The sequence below is a fragment of the Prionailurus viverrinus genome, chromosome B1, assembly GCF_022837055.1.
Source record: "Prionailurus viverrinus isolate Anna chromosome B1, UM_Priviv_1.0, whole genome shotgun sequence".
NCBI lineage: Eukaryota > Metazoa > Chordata > Mammalia > Carnivora > Felidae > Prionailurus > Prionailurus viverrinus.
This window is the reverse complement of record NC_062564.1, coordinates 153850300-153874531: the sequence shown is the minus strand read 5'-3', so window position 1 is coordinate 153874531 and position 24232 is coordinate 153850300. Positions and strand designations below refer to the sequence as shown.

The window sequence follows — 24232 nt, the reverse complement described above, 5'->3', positions numbered from 1 at the left end:
GTCTTTGCTCTAACCAATAAACTTCCCTTTTGAAAATGAGTAACTGTAGAGCTCTAAACAAAAGTTTAGATATTGTATTTATATTATTACAGGGTATGAAAAGTAAATTTTAGTAGTTATTTTATGAATTTATTTGTTGCATGAAACTAATATTTTATTGTACAAAACTCATTATAAGAGATGATATTTTCACTAAAAATTATAACTCAAAGTATTTGATTTGAAATTTAGTGTTTAAAATAGTTTACTTTGTTTATGTGGTCTATCTCATTATCACATTTCTGGGGGTCCCTGCATTATTCTTTTAATACATAGAGCTTTCATGAAATATTGTATAAGACAAGACTGTGCACATATGGTAAAGAATATAGTATAAAAATAGCATCATAGAGTAAAATTTTAAAAAAGATACTTCAGAAATGTTGACTATGTGGTAAATGATTATTAAAAATACATTTATGATTATTATTTTTTCAGAAATTTTTATATATTAGCTTTGATTCTACATATTTTAGCAATGATATATTTTATCATTATAGTAGTAGCTGTTTTTAATTTAAATTATTACTGTTTTTAGAAGTAAGTCAGTTTCAGCTAAAACATAAATGATAATTATAACAAATTATAATAAAATCAATTGCCATTAATTTTACATTATTATTTTTAAAACTAGTTTCTAAACAAATTATTTAAGAAGCAGTAGTAACTCCAGCCAAATTTGCGTATAAAGTTGATTCCTATTTATGTTATTAGGTATCTTAGATACTTGAGGGGATTTGCAAAGAAATTAAATTGACAAATGATGAGAAAAGGTAGAGTCCTATATTTTAAGTCTTCAATAAAAAAGTAATGTGAATCTTTTTTATTGGTGTCTATAACTGTCTATCAACAGTAAGCAAAAGATAGAAAAAACTGTCACAAACAAACCTGAGCACAATGCTGAGAATAAAAGCATTACCTTTGGCACACTTTTCATCCCTTATTTATCTCCCCCACAAATACCAAACATTCAAACAGTTTCCTGGCCTTACTGCAGTTCCCATTGCATGGCCCCACTCTCCTCCAGCCTTACTATGATATATGCTATGATATATAGTGTTCCCAGCACCCTCTCTCCTAATCAAAAATTACTGTTCTATGCCCAAGGTCCTTCTTGGTTCAGTGTTACAAGTGAAGTTGTGAATGCTTGAGAAGAGCATAATTTATTACCTCTCCAAGAATATTTTCATTAAAAAAAAATTAACCTAAATGACTGGATAACTAATGGTGAGACTGAAGACACAGAGAGCAAAACAGGAAGTAGAGTGATTTTCAGTGTTTTGCAAACCATGTCTTATATGTTATCTATTCTCTCATTTCCTACGTTGTTGAAGACAGTAAGAAATTCAGGAGAAAAAATTCCTCTTCTGGTGAAGTGCTCAATGTACAAAGAATTGATGAACTGTAACTGCTCCTGGAGAGTAAAACTAAACTGAGAAGAAGAGAGGATAAAGAAAACAGGAATATTATTTATAAAATAGCAAAATATTAAAAATTATAGAATATATTTTGTTTTGCAATAGTGATTTTGTTTCTTTGTGGGTGGACTTGAGTTCAGAGAATGAAGAGAGGTCATAGAAATATGAAGATACTGGGTTATAGTGTATGTCCACATTATTTCTAGCAGAAAAACAAAGATCTAAAAGTTGTGGAGAAAAATATTATGATGCCTTTATAAATTTGCCTATTTTTGATTCTACTTGTTTGGTTTTTTTCCCTTATAGATTTTGTGATTTCAGAACATATTTGAGAGAACAAAGACACATTGAAACTCAGAAAGAATTTACACAGAGAGGGAGGTGGTAAAATACTTCTCAGAATATAATATAAGCATGGCAAAACTCACAAAAATCAAAGAGTTTCCAAAAGGAATTATACTCTACTTTGGAATGTTTTAAGTGTTCATTGTAAAGTGTGTTGTTTTGCTTACAGTATATTTTGCTTCATATATTAGAAAACAGAATGGCAGTAGAAAAAAAAAACAGAAGGCGGGAGCAGAAGAGAAAATCATAATTGTTAATAGTCCACAAAATGCCTGATTCATACATAAGTCATTAAGAATTAATTATGACCTTATTGAACATAGTTCTCATACATTGTCTTCTAGCCAGGTGATAATGTGGCTCTACACAACAGAAGCAAATTCAACTTTAAATGAATAAAGCATTTTTTCTTAGATTAGGAGGGTACATATATCAACAAATGAAGAACAGGAAATTTTGCAAACATTTGCAGAAAAATTAGCACTTGGAATTAAGATAGGCATTTTCTGGTTAGACTTTATATTATACAAGACTGGCCTATGGATTTCCCCTGAGTTTCTTCACATAATAGTAATTAATTATAATATATGCTGACAATCTTACTATAATATAATTTTAGATGCACTTGACTTAAAAATATGTGCTTTTGGGGCACTTGGCTGGCTCAGTCAATAGAGCATTCAACTTTTGATCTCAGGGTTGCAAGTTGGAAGCTCATGTTGGGTGCAGAGATTACGTAAAATTAAACTCTTTAAGAAAAAAAAAAGATGCTTTTCTTTCCAAACCATTTGCATATACATTTTTGTGATATATGTGAAAGGCACACACTTAGGCATTCATTTATTATGAATGAAGAAAATTAACCTTGAAATACAGAATGTTATGCTCACAGAGATATGGTAGGTATCTTCAATTTAGGTGATAAATGTGCAAACTCAAACAACTCAGTTTTTATTACATTCTGTATTAGAATCAGTTTCCTAACTTACATCTTAATATCATATTTTATTTGTGAAAAATGAATGTGTTTTGCCTGCATCCAACATTATTAGGAAATTCCAGGGCTAGCAGGCCTTTTTAATTTGCCATCACAATTTATAATGTTAAGAGAATCCCAGTGGCCCCTCTACCTTATTTCTTAATGTCTACTTGCAACAGAATAGACAAAATTCAAAATTTTGACTTTTAAACAAGGTTTTCTCAGATAATACCATATATAATTGAAAACACAGATGTTTCTTTTTATCTTAATTTAAGTCTAGGATTGAGATAGTTAATGTTTGTTATGTGCTTAGAAATGTGGAATTAAAGTCATTTGTATTTACCTACTGTCTATATTGGACTTAGACAATGCTACTATTTATCACTATTTATTTTGAGACCTTGGCCCTTATAAGACAGCAACTATGATAAAATTATAAGACTTGCCTAATTCTCCTCCTTCTTTTTTCCCCATGTGAAATGTATAAAGAAACATTTATTAATAAAAGAATGTGTGGAGATTGAACACTAGTAGCTTAATTAGGAGGCAGCATCTTTAAAAATCCTGGGAAAAAATGTATAGTGCAAACTATTAGAATTTTGCTTGTTTCCAATTATACCTTTTTTACACTAAAATATTATAATTGTTATGACATTTTTAAAAAGCTGTAACTTTTTTAAAACAAATTTTATTTTATACTAGAGCCATGGATTCATGGCTATACCACATTTGAAAAAAGGAAAGAATCAATAATATTATATAAATGGGAAATGTGTAAATATTTACACAGAAATAACGGAAACCAAGTTGCAAAACTCTTGTATAGTGGTTAACATCATAAGGAGAAGAAATATGAGAGAAATGATCATACATGAAGTTAAAAATATATCAAAATAAAAACCAAATATGTGGTTATGGTTTTGTTTATCCACTAGTTAATTCTTCCATTTGCTCAAATTTACTGAGTAGTTAATATACAGAGATCATTAGATTTGGTACAATGTAGATTAGCAATAAAGGCATCAAAGTAAATAAACTGAAGCCTTACTATCTATGAATAATATAAACATGTGGAAAATTAAAAGGTGGTGATATACTTCTAATACATTCCCTTAAGAAATTATGAATAAAGAGGGGACTCCTGAGTGGCTGTCGGTTAAGCGTCCAACTTTGGCTCAGGTCATTATCTCAGGGTTTGTGAGGTCCAGCCCTGCATTGGGTTCTTTGACGTTAGCACAGAACCCACTTCAGATAATCTGTCCTCCTTTTTCCCTCCCCTTACCCCCCACTCTGTCTCTCTCAAAAATAAATAAATATTAAAAAAATAAATTATAAATAAAGAAATAGTTTTTGTTATTCACTCAAGAAAGTAGTATTTCTACTATGTGCAAGACCAGGTGTTAAAAATATTAAAGCATGACCTGCCCCCACCACAGCCAACAAGTAGAGAATCTTATTATCTAAACTATTAATTAAAATACGCACACACACACACACACACGCACACACACACACACACACACCCAGGTTTACATGAGACCTTTTAACAAAGTGTGGTGTGTCATTTGTGCCTTGTATGAATGTGGGAGTGTAAGTTGTCTAATACAAACTTCACAAAGGATGTAGACTTATATATGAATCAAGGGAATTTATCAATACATCAGGGACAGGAATCATGAGAGTTAATCTATCAAGGACAGGAATGAGGAAGAACATGAACAAAGAATAAAAGTATGGGTTATATGGTGGAATTATAAGGTATATGAAGTAAAATATGTGTCTCATAAAATAATGCATTACAGAAAAACTAAATAATCTTTTGTGCTCAGATGGATGTGTACCCAATCCAAACAATGCATATGTAAAGTTAAACAGATTTATCTAAATAACTGGATTGAAAACAATTAGAAAAGATCTGTAATTCATTCAAAAAAGTAGATTTTGTTTTCATTCAGAATTAGTTAATTAACAATTATGCCAAAGTGTTTTTTTTTATTTTTTAAATTTTATTATTATTTTTTAACATTTTTAATGCTTATATATTTTTGAGAGAGAGAGAGAGAGAGAGAGAGAGAGAGACCAAGAGCGAGTGGGGCAGTGGCAAAGAAAGAGACACATAGAATCAGTAGCGGGCTCCAGGCTCTGAGCTGTCAGCACAGAGCCTGCCATGGAGCTGAAACTCACAAACTGCAAGATCATGACCTGAGCGGAAGTCAGAAGCTTAATGGACTGAGCCACCCAGGCACCCCACCAAAGTGTTTTTTAAATGTCCATCTTTTAGATTCGTAAAACTTTTTGCTGTTAGGGGTTTATAAGTGTGCAGACAATAGGAAGAACTACTAAGTATGATTTTTTTTCAAAGTTTACTATACTTCAAAAATTTTAATCATTCTTTATAGATAAGTAGAACATTTTGATTAAAATATTTAGAGATTTGGGGTGCCTAGGAGGCTCAGTCAGTTAAGCGCCTGACTCTTGACTTCCGCTCAGGTCAGGATCTCATGACTGGTGGGATCATGCTCCATGTCAGGCTTTGCGCTGACAGCATGGAGCCTGCTTGGGAATCTGTCTCTCTCTCTGTCCTTCCCCACTTGGGCACAAGTTTGCACATATGTGAGCGCTTTCTCTCTCTCTCGTGAAAGTAAATAAATAAACTTAAAAGATTTAGAGAACTAAAAAAAAAAAAGATTTAGAGAGCCAATGGCTTGATTTGGGGAAGTTGTTTGACCTACTTCACTTAATAGCATTAACTACATAATATAAAAAGATATCATATTTTGTACATGGAAAATCCTCAAATATTTGTTTTGCATTTTTAATAACACTACAATTAGAGCATGAATAGTAAAAAATATAAATAATACATACCAAAAAATTGATAGCAGATATTGTGACTTGCCGGTTTCCAAATGCTAGAAAGTAGGAAAAGAAGATGTAATGCATGCATTCACATTTTGGATTGTCTTGCTATAAACATAATTGAAGCAGTGTTTATTGGATATTACTATCCTCTAATCCAAAGTACTATGCTGTATATAATTGACCTTTGGGGGTAATACACTTGAAATTTAAAAGAATGAAATATTTTTGCTTTCCACATGAACTTTTCTTCTAGTTACCTAATGATATTTAGAATACAAATGGAATCTACTTTTAATTGGTATTATAAAATTCTTTGAAGGCAGATTTAATTTCTCATTTGTCACTTTAAAAGCACATCATTGATGTGTGTGTGTTTCTGTGCCAGTACCATACTGTCTTGATGACTACAGCTTTGTAATCTAGCTTAAAATCTGGAATCATGATGTCTCCAGTTTGGTTTTCATTTTCAGGATTGTTTTAGCTATTCAGTCTTTGTGGTTCCATACAGATTTAAGGATTGTTTGTTCTAGTTTGTTCTGTGAAAAATGCTGGTGGTATCTTGATAAGGATTTCATTAAGTGTGCAGATTGCTTTAGGTAGTATAGGCATTTTAAAAATATTTGTTCTTCTAATCCATGAGCATGGAATGTTTTTCCATTTCTTTGTGTCCTCTTCAAAATCTTTCGTAAGTATTCTATGGTTTTCAGAGTACAGATCTTTTACCCTTTTAGTCAGAATGTATTATGCCAAGCGAAGTAAGTCAATCAGAGAAAAACAAATGTCATATGATTTCACTCATATGTGGAATTTAAGAAACAAAACAGATCAACATATAATAAGGGGGGAAGAGAAGAAAGGGAAACAAACTACAAGGAACTCAATGATAGAGAACAAACTGAGGGTTGACAGAGGGAGGTGGGTGGGAGATGGGCTAGATGGTTAAAGGGTATTAAAAAGGGCACTTGTGATGAGCACTGGGCATTGTATGTAAGTGATGAATTGCTGAATTTTACTTCCCAAACCAGTATTGCACTGTATATTAACTAAAATTTAAATGAAAAGAAAAGGAAAATGATTCCTTTATAAATAAATAAATACATACATATCATACGGCCTAATATATGATTGCATTTGATCATATGTCTTGTTTTTTAATGTTTAACAACAAAAAGAGACATGCTAATAATAATAATTTTTAATTGATGTTTTATAATAGGTAATATTTTAAGTAATTTATATTTATCATCTAGAAACAAATATATGAGGTAAGATTTAATGTTCTCATCTTAAAGAAAAATATAGATTATATCAGTTCCCAAATCATATATGAGTAATTAATAAATTAGAATTTAAGATAGTATCTTAAAGTCACCTTTCTGATGGCAGAAAAGTTGTAATATAAAAAAGTACTAAAAATAAAATTTTCTGATAAGCTCATCAGCTGTATTAATAGTTGCATTTTTTCTAGATTTATGTGAGGGTGTGTACATATAAATTGTATTTATGTAAACACATTTACAAATAAAAAATATAATGTCTCATTTTAAATCTTGCATATTTTATAAGGATATATTTAAAGACTTTTCCAATACTATTAAGCATTCATTGTAAAGGCTATGACAGCATATGCATTATAATGTGTAATATGGCTAGCTCTAAACATTAAATATTATCTAATTGCTGCATAATTAGTGTAACTTTAATTTTATGTATGGTAAGTAATACAACTTCAAACATCTTTCTTTGTAAGACATTTATAGAAGTTCTATTTCCATGGGCTAGAAATTTGAAAGTATAATATAGTCAAAAGTTATATAAGTATTTATGTATGAATATATATATGTGTATATTCATATATAAAACATGTATAATTATTGGAGATTTTGTTTTTATAAAGTACATGTATCTAATTATGAAATAAAATACATTAATGGAGAAAATTTGGGAAATAGATAAAAGTACAAAGAGAAATAAAATGCATAAAAATCCCATTATCCATTGTAAATCTATTAAAATTCAGATTTTCCCTTGGAAATATACATATTTTCTCTATACTTTTTATAGTATGTGATAAAACATTCTTATAATCAATTATTCTTTAATATCTCTTTGCCATATAACTAAGCACATTTACCATATAATTAAACATTCTTCTATAGCTAAATCAAAATATTTTTTTATTTGTACCTACTATTAGACAAAACTTTATTCATTCAACAATACTTATTAAGAATTTATATGATAGGCACTATACTATGTACTTGTGATAAATCAATTAAACTTAAGCCAAAAGCAACTCTTATCTTAATAAAAATTACTGTCTGACAAGGAAACAAATAATAATCACAAGATAACAAATGGAAGTTTGCAATCCTGGTAAGTGTTACTAAGAAAGACCTATATAGTATTTAATGTAAGAGCTAAAATGAAGGATTTATTTTAATCGAGGAGATCAGGAAGGACTGTCTGAGTACATGATTGCACTCTGATTTAGAAAATGAATAGATGCTAACATACACAAGAGAGGGGTTCAGAACATTTCATGTATCAGGACAGTGAAGATATACCTTGTTTTCATTTTTTAATGAGAATAAATAACTGTATGATTAAAACAGGTACTGGGACAGAGAGTATAATTTTTAAATATTTTAAATGTTTATTTCCAGTAAGCAAACTTACAGATAGTATAACTTGAAACAAACTTTCCAGAAAAAAATCTAGCCATAATTAAAATTTTCTGTAATATTTTTATAATTTTTATAATATTTCACATTTAGAATTTTTACAAAGGCCATTTTCCTTGCTAGCTGCTGATACTAAGCATATGTATTGAATTTTCTGAACATATGCATACAGTTTGCAGATAATGGAATATGCCTGCCATTGGGCAGTTTTCAATTATGACAATTTTTTTCCTATTTACTTTTAAGTATTTTTGAGAAGTAAGAAAAATGACCTCCTTAATGGTATATGTGTCAGAAATACATAATAATATGTTGTGTTTTATTTAATGTGTGTAAATGTACAGATGCCATTAATGTTATGCAGTCACATTTGTTGAGAATAGGGCTTCTCTTGATATTCTCAAGGTATTCTCATGATATTCTCATGAAAATATTCTCATGATATTCACTTTCCAGCTGGGGTCAGCATTATAGGGCTATATATATGTTCACAGAATTTGATTCCTACTTACACCTTATGCATTTGAGAGTCTTGAGCCAGTAAAATTAGACTTTCAGGGTCTCATTTTCCTAATCTATAATAGGGACTATTAATGCATCATAATGTTTCTTAATAGCATTTTTACATTTCTTGACAAGCATTTCCTTTTCAATAAATACTTTACATATGTTAACAATAATCAGCCTCTATTTTGTATCACATATGTGAATGTAACATTTTTCAGAGTCTCCTCTTAAATATACTATGGAGCAAAAGTATCTATCTGTTAATGTCCTAAAGTTAGTAGGTAAATATTCTGATAATATATCTTTAAGTATCAGATTTATAAGATGTTAGAAATTACTCTCTTCAATATTCATAGTCGTTAGTATTTAGAAGAATTAAAGTTTTGAACATTGCAATGATACACACTTAGCAAGCTCGACTAGATTTCTTGATATTAACAAAGATTCTGTGTTGGTACTTCAAGTATATATTAAGACAGTTTAACTGATTTTGTAAAATCTAAAATGAAGCTTGAATACTGTATGCATTTCTATTTATTTCAAACTTTAAAAACACCAGAAATAGATCACAAAAAATAATTATCAATTAAATTTGAAACCTTAGCCCTTTCTCACTAGAACCCCGTGTGTGCCTTGTGAGCTGCAGTAAAAGGTGAGGAGAGAAAAGTCCAGAGTAAATAAAAGAAAGGGAATTCTTTGTTCGGTACAGCTATTTCCCTCCAGTTTTAGGAACTGAGAATTTAGGTTTGGTCCATTGTGCTTTCCACCAAATTGCTTCAGCTGAGTCAATGGCCAGGATATTTGATAAAGTTATAAATAGAAAATATTATGTTAAAGAAACAAATTGCTTCTTACTGAATTATATTTAATATTTTAACTACATATTTATATTAATTGTTTATTTTTTAAATCCTGATAGTTGATTTCATGTGATTGTGTGATGGTACAGAATTTTTCTTTTTAATCTTCACCCTTTCATTTTTACTATCTGTCACTTTGGAGATTTACAACCAACTCATGTATTTGTTAGAGTTCCTATGGAAAGAAAATAAACCAGTGTCAAAATGGTCTTTAAGTATACATAAAAATTTAATGGAGCATTATACAGAAGCAACTTAAAATTGACATTTTTTTCATTATTTGCTTATTTTTTAAGTGTACCATGTTTCATAGCTTCTGTGTAGTTTAGAAGAGAGTCTTGATGTTGGCAATTTAGTATGGATTTAATTAGAAAGAAATCATACATACATGGTGGGGTATACTGTGGGTGATTAATATAGTAGGCAATCCAAGAAGTAAATCCCCAATAAAAGGCACAGCCCTGCAAATAAAACATAATAAAAGTTAGGGAATTTATATATATATATATATATATATATATATATATATATATATATATATAAAATCTATCATATCATTTGAAATCATCCCATATATTTAAATGCCAAACTGCAGCTTTTTTTAATATGAAAAATGGTATAAATGTTCTAAGCCGGATAAATGAAACACTTCCTCACCCAATGAAGTAGCATTTTACAAGTAACTATTTGATACCACTAAGGAAATGCATTACTTTGCTCAATCCTTATTAATATAAATGGGAATTTAGGATATAAGACAAATGTAACAATATATTTTAAAAATATCTTTCAAGAGTGGTTTTGTCATATCAAGTAATATATATGAATGAAAGCATAAAATAATAATGTATTACATAAAATATATTAATATTCATTTTCCATCAGTAAATGAATAAAATAATGAGTTATTTAATCATTAGTAAAACCTGTCTTGATAGAATATAAAGGGAAATGTCCTAGTTTTAAAAGTCCTAGGCTATAATACTGATCTTGTACTGATACGATAAATCTTAATGTCTTCTGCAGAATAGAAGCAGCTAGTCTAAATGAGTTTTGAGGTTTCTAAGAGTTTTAGGGTTTATTGTTTTAATACAATGACAACAATAGAATAGCTTGTTGAAATTTTTACAAAACAGGTATTCGCCAAAAAAAAAAAAAAACCAGGAAATCTTCAATAAGGAAATACTTCCTATTGAAAGTCAATATTAAATTGGAATTAGTACTGGAAAATCGAATTGCAGTATGTTATATCATGTACATTTCCACTTTAATATTTCATAAAACTTCCCATTTTCTTGACAGCTGTTTGATGGGATGGTTATTAACTCCTGCATTCACCATTTTTGGAAGAGCAAAGACACTGTCATCACACTGACAACTGTCATCAATACAGAATGTAGTTTCATCATTTCAAATATAGGTCACACAGACCTATATTTACACAAAGGTTCATATATGACATCTCTCCTCTTCAAGTGGCACTTAAAGAGTCTGAATTCAATGCTAAGTACTTCCAAAATCAAATGTGCCTGAGCATATGTGGCCTGTAACATAAAGGACATGGCAAATCTTTTATGTAGGGTCATTGGTTGAGGGCAGCTCCAGTGAAAAAGGTCATGGAGGAAGTGACATTTCAGGAGCAGAGGTTTATGATGTGCTGATACAGTTGAACGGAAGAATCTAAGCATAAGAGAAATAAAGATGATTGCATTATTTTACGGATGACCCAATACACAAAATTTCTCAATAGTAATTAAAATGACAAAACATATCAATCCCACCTTTATCAAATTTTTCAAAGGTGTATGTCCTGCAGAAACTTTATGGACAAATAAGGTTTCCAAAAGATAGCGGATATAGTGTATACAATGACAGAAGCAAGCCACACTAGAAAGAAGATAAAAAACGAACATTAAATTCACTTCCAAAGGTCTGGCTTGCCTTCTGTATAAGACGTTTTATTATTATTTTTTTTTTTAGTTTGCTACAATATTAGGAAATGTTTCTAATAATCAAACACTAATGTTTATTTCAATATTGTTATGCTAGAAAATTTCTAAATTTATTTCACAATAAAAGTATTATTACAACACTCTCTATAAGTTTACTTCTGATGACACTCAAAATATTTTATAATACCAGTCGTAAGCTATATGCTCACACCTACCCCAAGAATACATAAAACTATAGATGGACTCATATCAAAATGCCTCAAGAATGAAGTAGAAAATGTACACTTTTGTTTTGTTTTAGTATGGTTGACATACAATGTTATATTAATTTCAGGTGTACAACATGGTGATTTAACAAGTTTATGCATTATGCTATGCTCACCACAAATATAGCTGTTATCTATCATCATACAATGCTATTACAATATCATTGACTATATTCTTTATACTGTGCCTATTACTCCTGTGACATGTTTATTCTGTAACTGGAAGCCTGTGTCTCCCTCTCTACTTAACCCATTTTGCCTCCCCTCCCCCTGCTTTCTCCCCTTCCCCTCTGCCACTTGCTACTACATGGATAGACCTAGGCTATTATGCTAAGTGAAATAAGTCAGATTGGGAAAAACAAATACCACATGATTTCACTCTGTGGAATCTTAAAAAAAAATAAATGAAAACAAAAACACAACAAAACAAATGAATAAACAAACACACAAAAAGCAGAATCAAACCTGTAAATACAGAGAACAAACTAATGGGTTTCAGAGGGGAAAATTTACAAGTTTTAAAAATATCCAAAACCTACTTAGACTTCATTTGACATTTATAATATTCAGAATAACTTTTTCATTGTTTGGTTTTCCTTCAACAAGAACCACACATTGAAAAAGTTTGACCTTCATTTTTTATGGAGTCAGGACAGCTTTTTTGTTTTGTTTAGTTGGTTTTATGTTTGGTTTTTGCCTACCTAACAAATTGTAATGTCTTGTTTATCTCTTTGAGTATTTGTTTTGTTGCTGTTGTTCTAAGTTAACATCTCTCTTGCCATTTATAAAACTATTATTTTATTTTATTTTTTTTAAATTTTTTTTTAACGTTTATTTATTTTTGAGACAGAGAGAGACAGAGTATGAACGGGGGAGGGTCAGAGAGAGGGAGACACAGAATCTGAAACAGGCTCCAGGCTCTGAGCTGTCAGCACAGAGCCCGACGCGGGGCTTGAACTCACTGACCGTGAGATCATGACCTGAGCTGAAGTCGGCCGCTTAACCGACTCAGCCACCCAGGCGCCCCTAAAACTATTATTTTAAAAGTAAATGTCAGATGTGATTTACAGAAATATATATTCTTGCTTATGCTTAAAATATATTTCCATTAAAATCTGTACTGCATTTGTTAAAATCATAAATTTCAAAAACTGACTTCTATTCAAGATAATCAATATGGATCAAGAATTGCATATTTAAGCCAATAAAGTTTGAACATAAAGATCATGTCATTTACTCTATGTAAAATCAAACATTGAGTCTCCCCCGGGAGTTTATTTTAACAAAATGAATTAATGATTTCTGGTTAATGATATCAGTGACTTTAGGGAAAACAAACACAAATCAACCTGGCTAAATCCCAGGGAATTTATTATTATTCATTAATTCATAAAAATATAAGTTTGCATCTATCAGGAGAGGGGCATGTTCTATGTGCGTATATCTATGAATAACAGACGAGTTCTGTGAGAAGTGAGAAAACAAGTGTGGATATCTGGGGGCAGAGCTTTCTAGACAGTAAGAAAAACAAAAGTGAAGTTCTAATTTAGGAAGATGTCTTATGAGTTTAAAGGATTGATGAGGGAATCAGTATCTTTCCTACCTTGTTGGTTCTTTGTTAGGAGTATTTCTATAAATCCTTGAGTGAGAAAATTTTCCATTTTATAAGAAAGCATAAAGTGAGGTTATGCCCAGCTATGTAGCAGATCACTAAATAAGAAATTTTAGTTCAAGCCATGGTGAAATTAGTTCACTTATTTTTCTACTCCTACAAAGCACCAAATTTCTTTGTACCACAAATAATTTCCACATGAAGATTTGCTAGTTAAAATCTGACTCATCCTTCCAGAAAACAAAGAAAATGGTTGATATGCCACTTTCTTAGAAAAGCCAGCTCAGAACTCCCATCCAAGTTAGGTTCTTCTCTTTTATAATCTAAAAGTGCCCAATGTAAAATAAATATGTTTGTAATTGATTCATCCTTCTAATCATTCAAAAACACTTTTACTGAGTACTTCTTGTAAACCAGGTCATGTTAAACAGTGAAGCTAAACTGAACATGAAAGTAGACCCATCATAGAACTTTGTAGAGGGAAAGATACAAACAAGCGATTATGTGAACATATAATTTTAAAGTAATAAATTGCATAAAGGAAGAACATTTCAGTAGCATGCTTGTCATACAAAGAATAGGAATGGCCACCCAGAGTAAGAAATACTGAACTTTTTTTGAAGTTTAAATAAGAAAGAAGAAATAAGTAATTGGGATGGGACAAGAGGGATAGCATGTGTAAATGTCCTTGTGAGAAAGGGAACATGGTAGGTATCAGGACAAGAAAGACCAGTGTGGCTGTGGCACAGAAATTAAGGGTAAGGGAAAGCTTGATTTGAGATAAGAAAGTCAGAAGTGAAATCACTCTCTATCTTCTAATATTCCTATGACCTAAATTTTGCTTATTTTTTTTAAGTTGATTTATTTTGAGACAGAGAGAGAGAAAGGGAGAGAGAGAGAAAGGGAGAGCATGTGTGAGTTGGGCAAGAACAGAGAGAGGGAGAGAAAGGATCCCAAGCAGGCTTCACGCTGTCAGAGCAGAGCCCCAGGTGGTGCTCGATCTCACAAACTGTGAGATCATGACCTGAACCGAAATTACGAGTCAGATGCTCAAATGACCGAGCCACCCAGGCTCCCCTGAATTTAGGCTTTCCTTAAATTTTGTTCCTTATTTCACTTAGAGTTTAGTCATTAAATCAGGTTCTTTTTTTTTTCTTAACAAATTGCTAACACTACATCTCAGTTTAGCATCTTGAATAATTATTCTTTCTCTTTAATTTGGTAGTAAGCTGAGAGAAATACAGAGACAGACAGAGACAGAGAAACAGAGAGACAAAGATTATTTTCACAGTATGTTATATATTCTGCTTTGATAACTGCCCTCATCCTTTTGTGTACCTTATTTTTACTTTTCACTTTAAAGTAAAATTTAATTTTGGATTTTGACCAACTAAAGGTAACTTATAAAACTTTTTTGGGGGGAGTGCCTGGGTGGCTTAGTTAAGTGTCTAAGTGGCTCAGGTCATGATCTCACAGTCCGTGGGTTTGAGCCCCCGTGTTGGGCTCTGTGCTGACAGCTCATGGCCTGGAGCCTGCTTCAGATTGTGTCTCCCCCTCTGTCTGCCCCTCCCCCACTCGGGTTCTGTCTTTTTCTCAAAATAATAAACAAATATTAAAAAAAAAGTAAACCTATTTTTTCCTATTTAAGTGTCATTGTTTCTTTCCTACAAATTTTGCCCATATTTTTAGAGAAGTATGTATTTTATTATATTTTATTTACTATTACATCTTCAGCCCTATATATGACCTCTCAACTTTATAATCTTAACCTTTTTGTGATATTTTTAAATGTCCAGATTTCTCCTACTGTGATCATTATGAACTTATACTACCTCCACTTTAAGGTATATTTAATAGTTCTTTGTATATAAATTTGCAAGTTGGTGTGTATACATTATTTAAAGTTACTTAAAATATATTTCTATAACTGTCATCCTCTTTGAGCTTATAAACAACCTTAATAACTGTGTGCTAGTTTTATCTCCTCCTAACCTATAGATATGATACGTATTACTTACTGTACCACTGGGTGGCGCAATCTTCTAGAGCTCTCTTTCATGTCATATATGTATGGGATCCTCAAATAAAAGAGGAGATATATCAGCAAAGGTCCTGTGTATTCAGCCAAAAATACCTGAAAGAAGGTGATATAAATAAAAAATAATAGAATTTTATTAAGATTTCCATGTAAACATAATAAGCATGTCCACCGGCAGCCTACTGAATGAACTGGTAAATTGGATAGGTAGCATTATTATTTAAAATGTATTAGACTGTGTGCTAACAAAATTAACAAGAAGTCTTCCTTGGAAGAACTAGTCAAGACTTAAGGAAAGAACAATTATCAATGGTGAATTTAAAATAAAAATATTGGGGCACCTGGCTGGCTCAGTCGGTTGGGTGTCCGACTTTGGCTCAGGTCATGATCTCACAGCTCGTGGGTTCGAGCCCCGCGTCGGGATCTGTGCTGACAGCTCAGAGCCTGGAGCCCACTTCAGATTCTATGTCTCCCTCTCTCTCTGCCCCTCTCCTGCTCACACTCTGTCTCTCTCTCTCTTTCTCTCAAAAATAAATAAGCATTAAAAAAATAATAATAAAATAAAAATGTTGAATTTAATGTAATGATTTCTTCACAAAGGAGTTTTTATTTAACTAATCAAACCATTATAAACCTATTTCTTTGTGTCTCCTCAGTCCCAAATACATTCCATCTTCTATGTAAACTGTCTCTGTCACTGAATGGAATTGGCTACAGTATCTATCTTTTTTTTTTTTTAAATCTTTATATGGCTGTGTCATCTTGAATTCAATTGATTTGACACTGATTCAAATAGAAATAATTTAGTTCTCTCTTTTGGAAATTTTAGACCTTGATTCTAATGAGTCTAAGTAGGTAGTTAAAAGGATTGCCTTCTGAATTCTGAAACTGAGAGTCAACCATATATGTGGAGAGAGATATCTGATCTATAGAGAAATAATCATAAGATTTGGAAAGATAAGTGGAAACAAGGCTGTTTGATTGCGTGAAGTTTCACCAGCTGACTATTTTTCTGATAGTTTTCTAAATCTTATAACTGTCCATTATTTGGTTTTGTTTTGATGCTAAAACAAGATTAAAGTCACTCTGGAATTTCAGAGAGAAAAAGGAAAATAATTTACCTCTGAGTGTTCAAAGAGAAAGGATACAAACATGACAATGATAAATTCAACTGCCATTACTGCTTTGCTTTGTCTTTGCCAATTTTCATCATTTTCTAAGAAAGAAAATGTAAAGCTGCACATGTTTTACTCAAATATACAGGTGTGCACATTGATTGAAAATTATGTTGTTATCTCTTGTGAGAATTTTATGTAACTGCATCTTTATAATATGATATATGTTCATAATTATATATAGAACTATATATACATATATAAATATTTAAATATGTATAAATATTTATATATGTAGGTTTGTTTAGATTTTTTTTCATTTAACAGTATTTATCATCTCATTAGCCAAAAAAGACTTTTATATGAGGGTAACATGCAACATCTGACAAATTCAGTATCAAGCAAACCCTTTACTGATGGACTTCATATTAATTTATGGCATACAACATGCCTGATTATTCAAATGTAAAGAAAAAAATGTTTACCACTTTTGAATGTCTGATAATAGAGTCTCGTTAATATTCAAGAATAATTAGAATAATTGTTCTATTAAAACAAAATATTCAAAATATTTATTTCAATGCCATCTGATCTAGTCAGGTCAATTTTGAGCAAGTCTTCCAGTAATATATCAGTAATGAAAAATGTTATGAACAATAGTTAACCTTGATCATATGTCACTCTTTATTAAGTTAATAAAAATGCTATCACAAATATGAAGTTTCTTTGAATCAGGAAATTAAACTACAGTTTTATCTCCATCATACCTTAAAAATAAATCAGGAGAATCTGCTAGCTTACAGTAATATGTTCTAGGACGCCTAATATTTTATCACAAATATTGTGCACCTGAAACATGGGGGTTAAAATAGTACCAAAGTATGAAGGCTGTGTACCCTGACCTGAAAGCATTAGAGAATGATAAGAATAATTTTTGGACAATGCATTTAAAAAAAAGTCTATTTGGGTGCAAGTAGAAAAAAAAAGGAAGAGAGGTGTTTTATTAAACCTAGAAAGTAATAAAAAAGTAGTTTCAGAATAGTTTCAGAGCCAGATAGAGAAAAATAATAATTAGACACACTTCTGAAAGAGGATTTTTTCTTCTCCTACTAAACAAGACCAATTCAAAACCAAAGCCAAAGAAACAAATAAATGTGCTGCTTATAAGGCCGAGCAAATCAGATGAATTTACAAAGACTAAGAAGTCCAGTATAAACCAAAATTTAGTGGAAATTATATATTCAAAATAAGCAGATATCTTTTTTTTTTACTTTGAAGACACACACACGCACGCACGCACATACACACACACACACACACACTACTTTTAAATTCCAACTTGTTTCCAATATCATTTTCTTGCTTTTGCTTTATAGAATGTTTATTCACTGTATTGAACTAATGTATGACTCAAAATGTAAAATTCAATGATACTAGGAAAGCTAGGTAATTGAGATTTGTTTTTGGAACTTATGTGGAATATTCAACTTGGGATATGTCTAAATTGAAAAAGGAGGAAGACAATAAGCTGTTTTAGAAATATAAATTGAAACACACAGCTGCAATTGTTGCAAATTGATTAGAATCTTTGTGCTTAGATTATGCTTAATGCATTTCATTCTCTCTTGAAAAAAAAACTTTTTAGTCCTATTATTATTAGGATACTGTGGACTTCATATCTTTTTTTAAAATTTCAGTTGAGGGGCGCCTGGGTGGCTCAGTCGGTTAAGCGGCCAACTTCTGCTCAGGTCATGATCTCGCCGTCTGGAAGTTCGAGGCCCGCGTCGGGCTCTGTGCTGACAGCTCAGAGCCTGGAGCCTGTTTCAGATTCTGTGTCTCCCTCTCTCTGACCCTCCCCCGTTCATGCTCTGTCTCTCTCTGTCTCACAAATAAATAAACTTAAAAAAAAATTCAGTTGATAGTTGAAAACAAAATAAATTGCACATTTCATAGTTGTTGAAAATTACTGACAAAATAAAGTAGTGTTGACCTTAACCTTCTAATGATGGGAGAGCTATTAAAATTATGAGAGCATTTCCCAATAGTAATATCACTTTTTACTGAATGAGAAGTATTGAAGCTAATATAATACTTAAAGAAGTTTTTCTCTTAATTTAACCATTATATGAATAATATGTAATGGAGAGTTTTATTCTAAGTTATTCAAATAAACACTGTAATCAGATCAGCAAGATAAATTGATCAAAATATTTTTCAGTGTTCAAAGAGCTACTGAGTCATTAAATAATTAGAAAGCCAAGATATTTTAATCAGGACTCTGGAATAGTGATTGAATCTAGGATGTGAGGATATGTCTTTTTGTTTTGTTTTGTTTTTAAATGTTTATTTTTGAGAGAAAGAGAGAGAGGGAGAGACTGGGAGGGGCAGAGAGGGGGATACAGAGAATCTGAAGCAGGCTCCAGCCTCTGAGCTGGCAGCACAGAGCCCTATGAGGGGTTTGAACCCATGAACCATGAGATCACGACCTGAGCCGAAGTCAGCTGCTTAACCGACTGAACCATCCAGGAGCCCTTAGGATATGAAGTCTGATAGCACCCTGGAAAGAAGACTATAAATTTTTTGAGGGTGCCGGAGAATGGAAGGACAAAAATTGTTGGTTGGCATTTTTCAAAGACAGAGAGATAGCCTTATAAAATCTCCAGGTTTTAGGTTGAGACCTAGAAGAGTTACACCCTAGGAACAATGATGAAGCAGGAGTAGATCTGTCTTTATAGGTGCTAGAGCTCAGCCTGAGATCATTTCAATCATCAATTGGATTAAGATGACCTAGACCAAATAACGTCATTAGTCCTTCTGCAGGAAAATAAGTCACTTTGAAAAGAAGTTAATATCATTCTATGCCTCAAGTTATCTTTAGAAGTTTTTCATACACATTTTTTTGCACTAGGTCAGAAATGTAAGGGTGTAACAGGAGTAAAGACATGTAATCAGGGGCGCCTGGGTGGCTCAGTCAGTTAAGCATCTGACTTCAGCTCAGGTCATGATCTCACGGTCCGGGAGTTTGAGCCCCGCGTTGGGCTCTGGGCTGATGGCTCAGAGCCTGGAGCCTGCTTCCGATTCTGCGTCTCCCTCTGTCTCTGCCCCTCCCCCGTTCATGCTCTGTCTCTCTCTGTCTCAAAAATAAATAAACGTTAAAAAAATTTTAATAAAAAAAAGACATGTAATAAAATCCAAAGAAACAGCAGATTCGAAACAGATAAACTGAATATCCACATAACAGAATTATCAGACACATACATTTAAAAAATGATCTTTGTATGTTCAAAGAAATAAAAACCAAAGTTGAGAATTTTAGCAGATAGTTGAAACCTCTGAGAAGAAAAATATGGAAATGGGTGTGTGTCCCAGGAGAATACAAAGAGAATAATGGAAAACCAACTGTTAAAGAGATTATGATAATTTTCAAATGAAATATTTATACAAAACAGAAGACTCAGGTTACACTCTAAACCCAAAGCGGGATAAACAGAAACAATCATAACCGTATCATTTTCCGACAGTGATAATCAAACAAAAGACAAATTTCATATGAGGCAGAGAAAAGGCACATTAATTTCAGAAGACTGTAGTGGACTTTTAGAAACAAGGGAGTCAAATATCAAAATAATGAAATTTTGTGAAATGAAGGCAAATATAACTGCCAATATGGAATTATTTTTTCCCGTAAAAAGTATTTTCCAGAATAAATGTTATATGAATATATTTAGAATGAATATGACAGAACTAGAGTAAATTACTAAAGATATTCTTCAGGAAGAATGATAATGATCACAGTTATAAGAGCAGCATTAGAGGTACTAACTAAATTACAGTGAAACTGATAAATCTAAATAAATATTGGCCATATAAAATTATAGTAGTTGGGGTGTGCTTGGGTGGCTCAGTTGGTTAAGTATCCAACTTTGGCTAAAGTCATGAACTCATGGTTTGGGAGTTCAAGCCTCCTGTTAGGCCCTATGCTGACAGCTAAGAACCTGGAGCCTGCTTCCGATTCTGTATCTCCTTCTCTCTCTGCTCCTCACCCCTTAGCACTCTGTTTCTCTCTCTGTCTCTCAAAAATAAATAAACATTAAAAATTTAAAAAATATTTATAGTTGTGGATTTTTACTTAAAAGTACCTAGAAAATTAAAATATATCACAACAATAGAAGATGAGTCAGGAAGAGCTCAAATATCATAAAGTCATTCAATTATCTATGAAATATCTTCACATCAGCAAACCTAAATTCAACAATGTATATGAGTGTTCAATATCTTAAAGATATACATTATAATCTCTTGGGTAACCAGTAGAGTTAGTAAAAAAGAAACCAAAATAACAGCGAGGCTAATAAACAATAAAGTATGACAATTAATTCCAAATGGAGCAAGGAAAATAAAAACAAAACAAAAGGATTGTAGAACACGTGAAACAAATTGAAAGAAAATATTAAGTTTGGTGATAAAATTCAATATCCTTTATAATAAAAATAGACTATGATTAAAATGTAAAACATTAAACTATTATACCACTAGAAGAAAATATAAAAGAAAGCTCCCAGACCTAGGGCAAGACAAAGGGTTCTTTCCTATGACAGCAAAGACAAGATCTTTAAATCATTGACAACTTAAACTGCATTAAAATTGAAAACATTTTGCAAAGAAAAAGAAAATCTCATTAAGGGACTGAAAAGACAAACTAAAAACTGAAAATATTTGCAAGACACTTAGCAAAGAACTTTATCTAGAATATAAAAGATAATTTTGAAACTCAAAAGTATGTACTAAATAAATGAAAACTTATGTTTATACACATACCTACACAAATATAGATAACAGCTTTATTTGTAAGAGCAAAATATTGAAAGCACCCAAATGTCCATCAGTGGGTGAATAGATAAACAAATTACTACATTCATACAACCAAATACTACTCAAAATAAAAAAAAAAAAACTGAGTATTGATATATGCAACAGATAGAATGGATCCCAAAGGCACTATACTTAGAGAAAATTAAACATCAATCTAACAAAAGAACCTGTTTAATTCTGTTTATAACATTTGACACATGACAAAAATATAGAAATGAAAAACAGGTCAGTAGTTGCTCCAGGTTAGGGAAAAGAGTGTGTAAACATAGAGGGATAATATGAGAGAGTTCCTTGTGGCAATGGAACAATTCTGTATCTGATTGTGGTTTTAGATACTTGAATCTTCCCAAGAGATAAATTACACAGAAGTATAGGCACAGACACGAATGAACATAAAAATGGTGACAAGTGAATTTGATATTTAGTTAATCGGATCTATATAATGAGGATTATTATATTAATATTTTATCCTAAGTCTTTCAATAAGTTCAATGAGGCAAATATTTTCTCAATAATCTGTGACAGCACACTCTTACTTGATGAAAAATATTATTAAAATCTTAATTTTGACCTTGTAAAGAGACTGTTTGTAAAAAAACCAAAAAACAAAAACAAAACCTAACCCTATGATAATGCCTTTATTATAGGAGCACATTTTAATGTTTTATAAATGTATAAGAATGTTAGGTGCAGTAAAATATTGCTTTTATTGTATAATTTACTTGATATAAAGTGGGTGTGATTGCAATGTAATGTGTATATTTTTAGCATTTAATAGGACTGACTCATTTGGAGCAAAAGATTATGTGAACCATAGGGTTGATTTAAAAATATTCATCCTATTTTCAGAGTTCTCTTTGTCACCTAAATGACTTTCCTCTCAAATAAGCTATAATTTTCTAGTACAATTGTCCTAGAATTCCACCTTAGCACTTTCTCCGCTCAGTGCTTATCCAAATGATGCAGCTGGAATTTTTAATGAACTCACCACTAATGCCACTCGGCTTGACACAACTTCTGTAGACAGAATTCCCTTTTCATCATAAATGTGGACAAAGACTATGAATATTTTAACCTTTGAAGATCAGAATCTGCTTGTCTAAAATCTCCTTTAGTAAAGGTCTGTTGATAACACATTTAAGTATTAAACCCTTTGCTTACATAATGCATGCATTAATAGGTTCTTTTATAAATATTCTGAATCCTATACTTCACAAGGATTCAGAATATTCTAAACAGTGTTTTTGTACAACAAATTAGTACTCAAAGCTGAATCAACAAACTTTGAAAACTAAAGCAACTATTTAACCAATAACACTAAAATATAAATAATGATCTAAATTTAGGAATAATATATATTAAAGGAGAGATTGTTAGAAAAGCAAAAGATGTGACAATATTGTAAGTAATAAATGCAAACTTGAATTTCTCTATTTGAGGATTAATAATAATGAATAAATTGTCCTGTGTTTGGAATAACTTTGAAAATTGAATGAGCACTGCCATCCAGATGGAGAACTTGGTGAATTCAGAACCACAAGTGTCAACATTGGTTCAATTAGTACTGCAGATGGTTCCACGTTAGTGAAGCTGGGAAATACTACACTAATTTGTGGAATTAAGGCAGAATTTGCAGCACCACCAACGGATGCCCCTGATAAAGGATATGTTGTTCCTAATGTGGATCTACCACGTCTGTGTTCCTCGAGATTGCGGTCTGGACCTCCTGGGCAAGAGGCCCAAGTGGCTAGCCAGTTCATTGCAGATGTCATTGAAACACAGATAATTCAAAAGAGGACTTATGCATTTCTCCAGGAAAGCTTTCTTGGGTGCTGTATTGTGATATCATTTGCCTTGACTATGATGGGAACATCTTGGATGCCTGTACATTTGCTTTGTTAGCAGCTTTAAAAAAGTGTACAGCTACCAGAAGTTACTATAAATGAAGAAACTGCCTTAGCAGAAGTTAATTTAAAGAAGAAAAGTTATGTGAATATTAGAACTCATCCAGTTGCAACTTCTTTTGCTGTATTTGATGACACTCTGCTCATAGTTGACCCTACTGGAGAGAAGGAACATCTGGCAACTAGAACCTTAACAGTAGTAATGGATGAGGAAGGAAAAAACTATGTTGTCTTCACAAACCAGGTGGAAGTGGGCTGAATGGAGCTAAACTTCCAGACTGTATGAACCGAGTGGTTAGCAGACACAAAGAGGTAAAAAAGCTAATGGATGAAGTAATTAAGACTATGAAACCCAAATAAACAACCGCCACATTTTGAAAACAGATTTCTAAAAACTGTATTTGTTACACTGTGCACAAACCTTTTATACTAAATAAATATCAAACTACATTCTTCTGGAAAAAAAAAAGAATGTTTAACTCTAAAGGGAAAACTTAAAGCACTGCCGATCATAATGTTGAATGTTCATTGTTGTTGATGGTAAAAAGGAAAGCTATCTTAATACAGAAAATATTAAAAATTCAGTCACATCACAAATATGGAATAGAGTGTAATCAGAAAACCTTTAAAATTCTAAAAAATATAAAATAATTGAATAGAAAAATAGAATGATTGTACTATTCTTTGTATATCAGTATCAAAATTATTTATCAAATTAACTTTTACTGCCTCTATCACTAAATATCCCCTAGTATTTCCTCTTACTACTGAAGCTA

The 24232-nt window shown here is 31.7% G+C and overlaps 1 protein-coding gene and 1 pseudogene across 2 annotated transcripts in view; one reads left to right on the top strand and one right to left on the bottom strand.

Moving 5' to 3' along the window:
- TECRL (trans-2,3-enoyl-CoA reductase like) overlaps positions 1–24232 on the bottom strand; it is a 122354-nt gene that overhangs the window by 37605 nt on the left and 60517 nt on the right. For both annotated transcript variants that reach the window (XM_047856714.1, XM_047856713.1), the window contains exons 5-8: positions 15546–15661; positions 11479–11584; positions 10086–10158; positions 5653–5696 (exon numbers count right to left, since the gene is read on the bottom strand). In XM_047856714.1, the coding sequence (XP_047712670.1) occupies positions 5653–5696; positions 10086–10158; positions 11479–11584; positions 15546–15661 (339 nt within the window). The remainder of the gene's footprint in view (positions 1–5652; positions 5697–10085; positions 10159–11478; positions 11585–15545; positions 15662–24232) is intronic.
- Positions 15730–23816, top strand: LOC125163755 (exosome complex component RRP43-like; annotated as a pseudogene).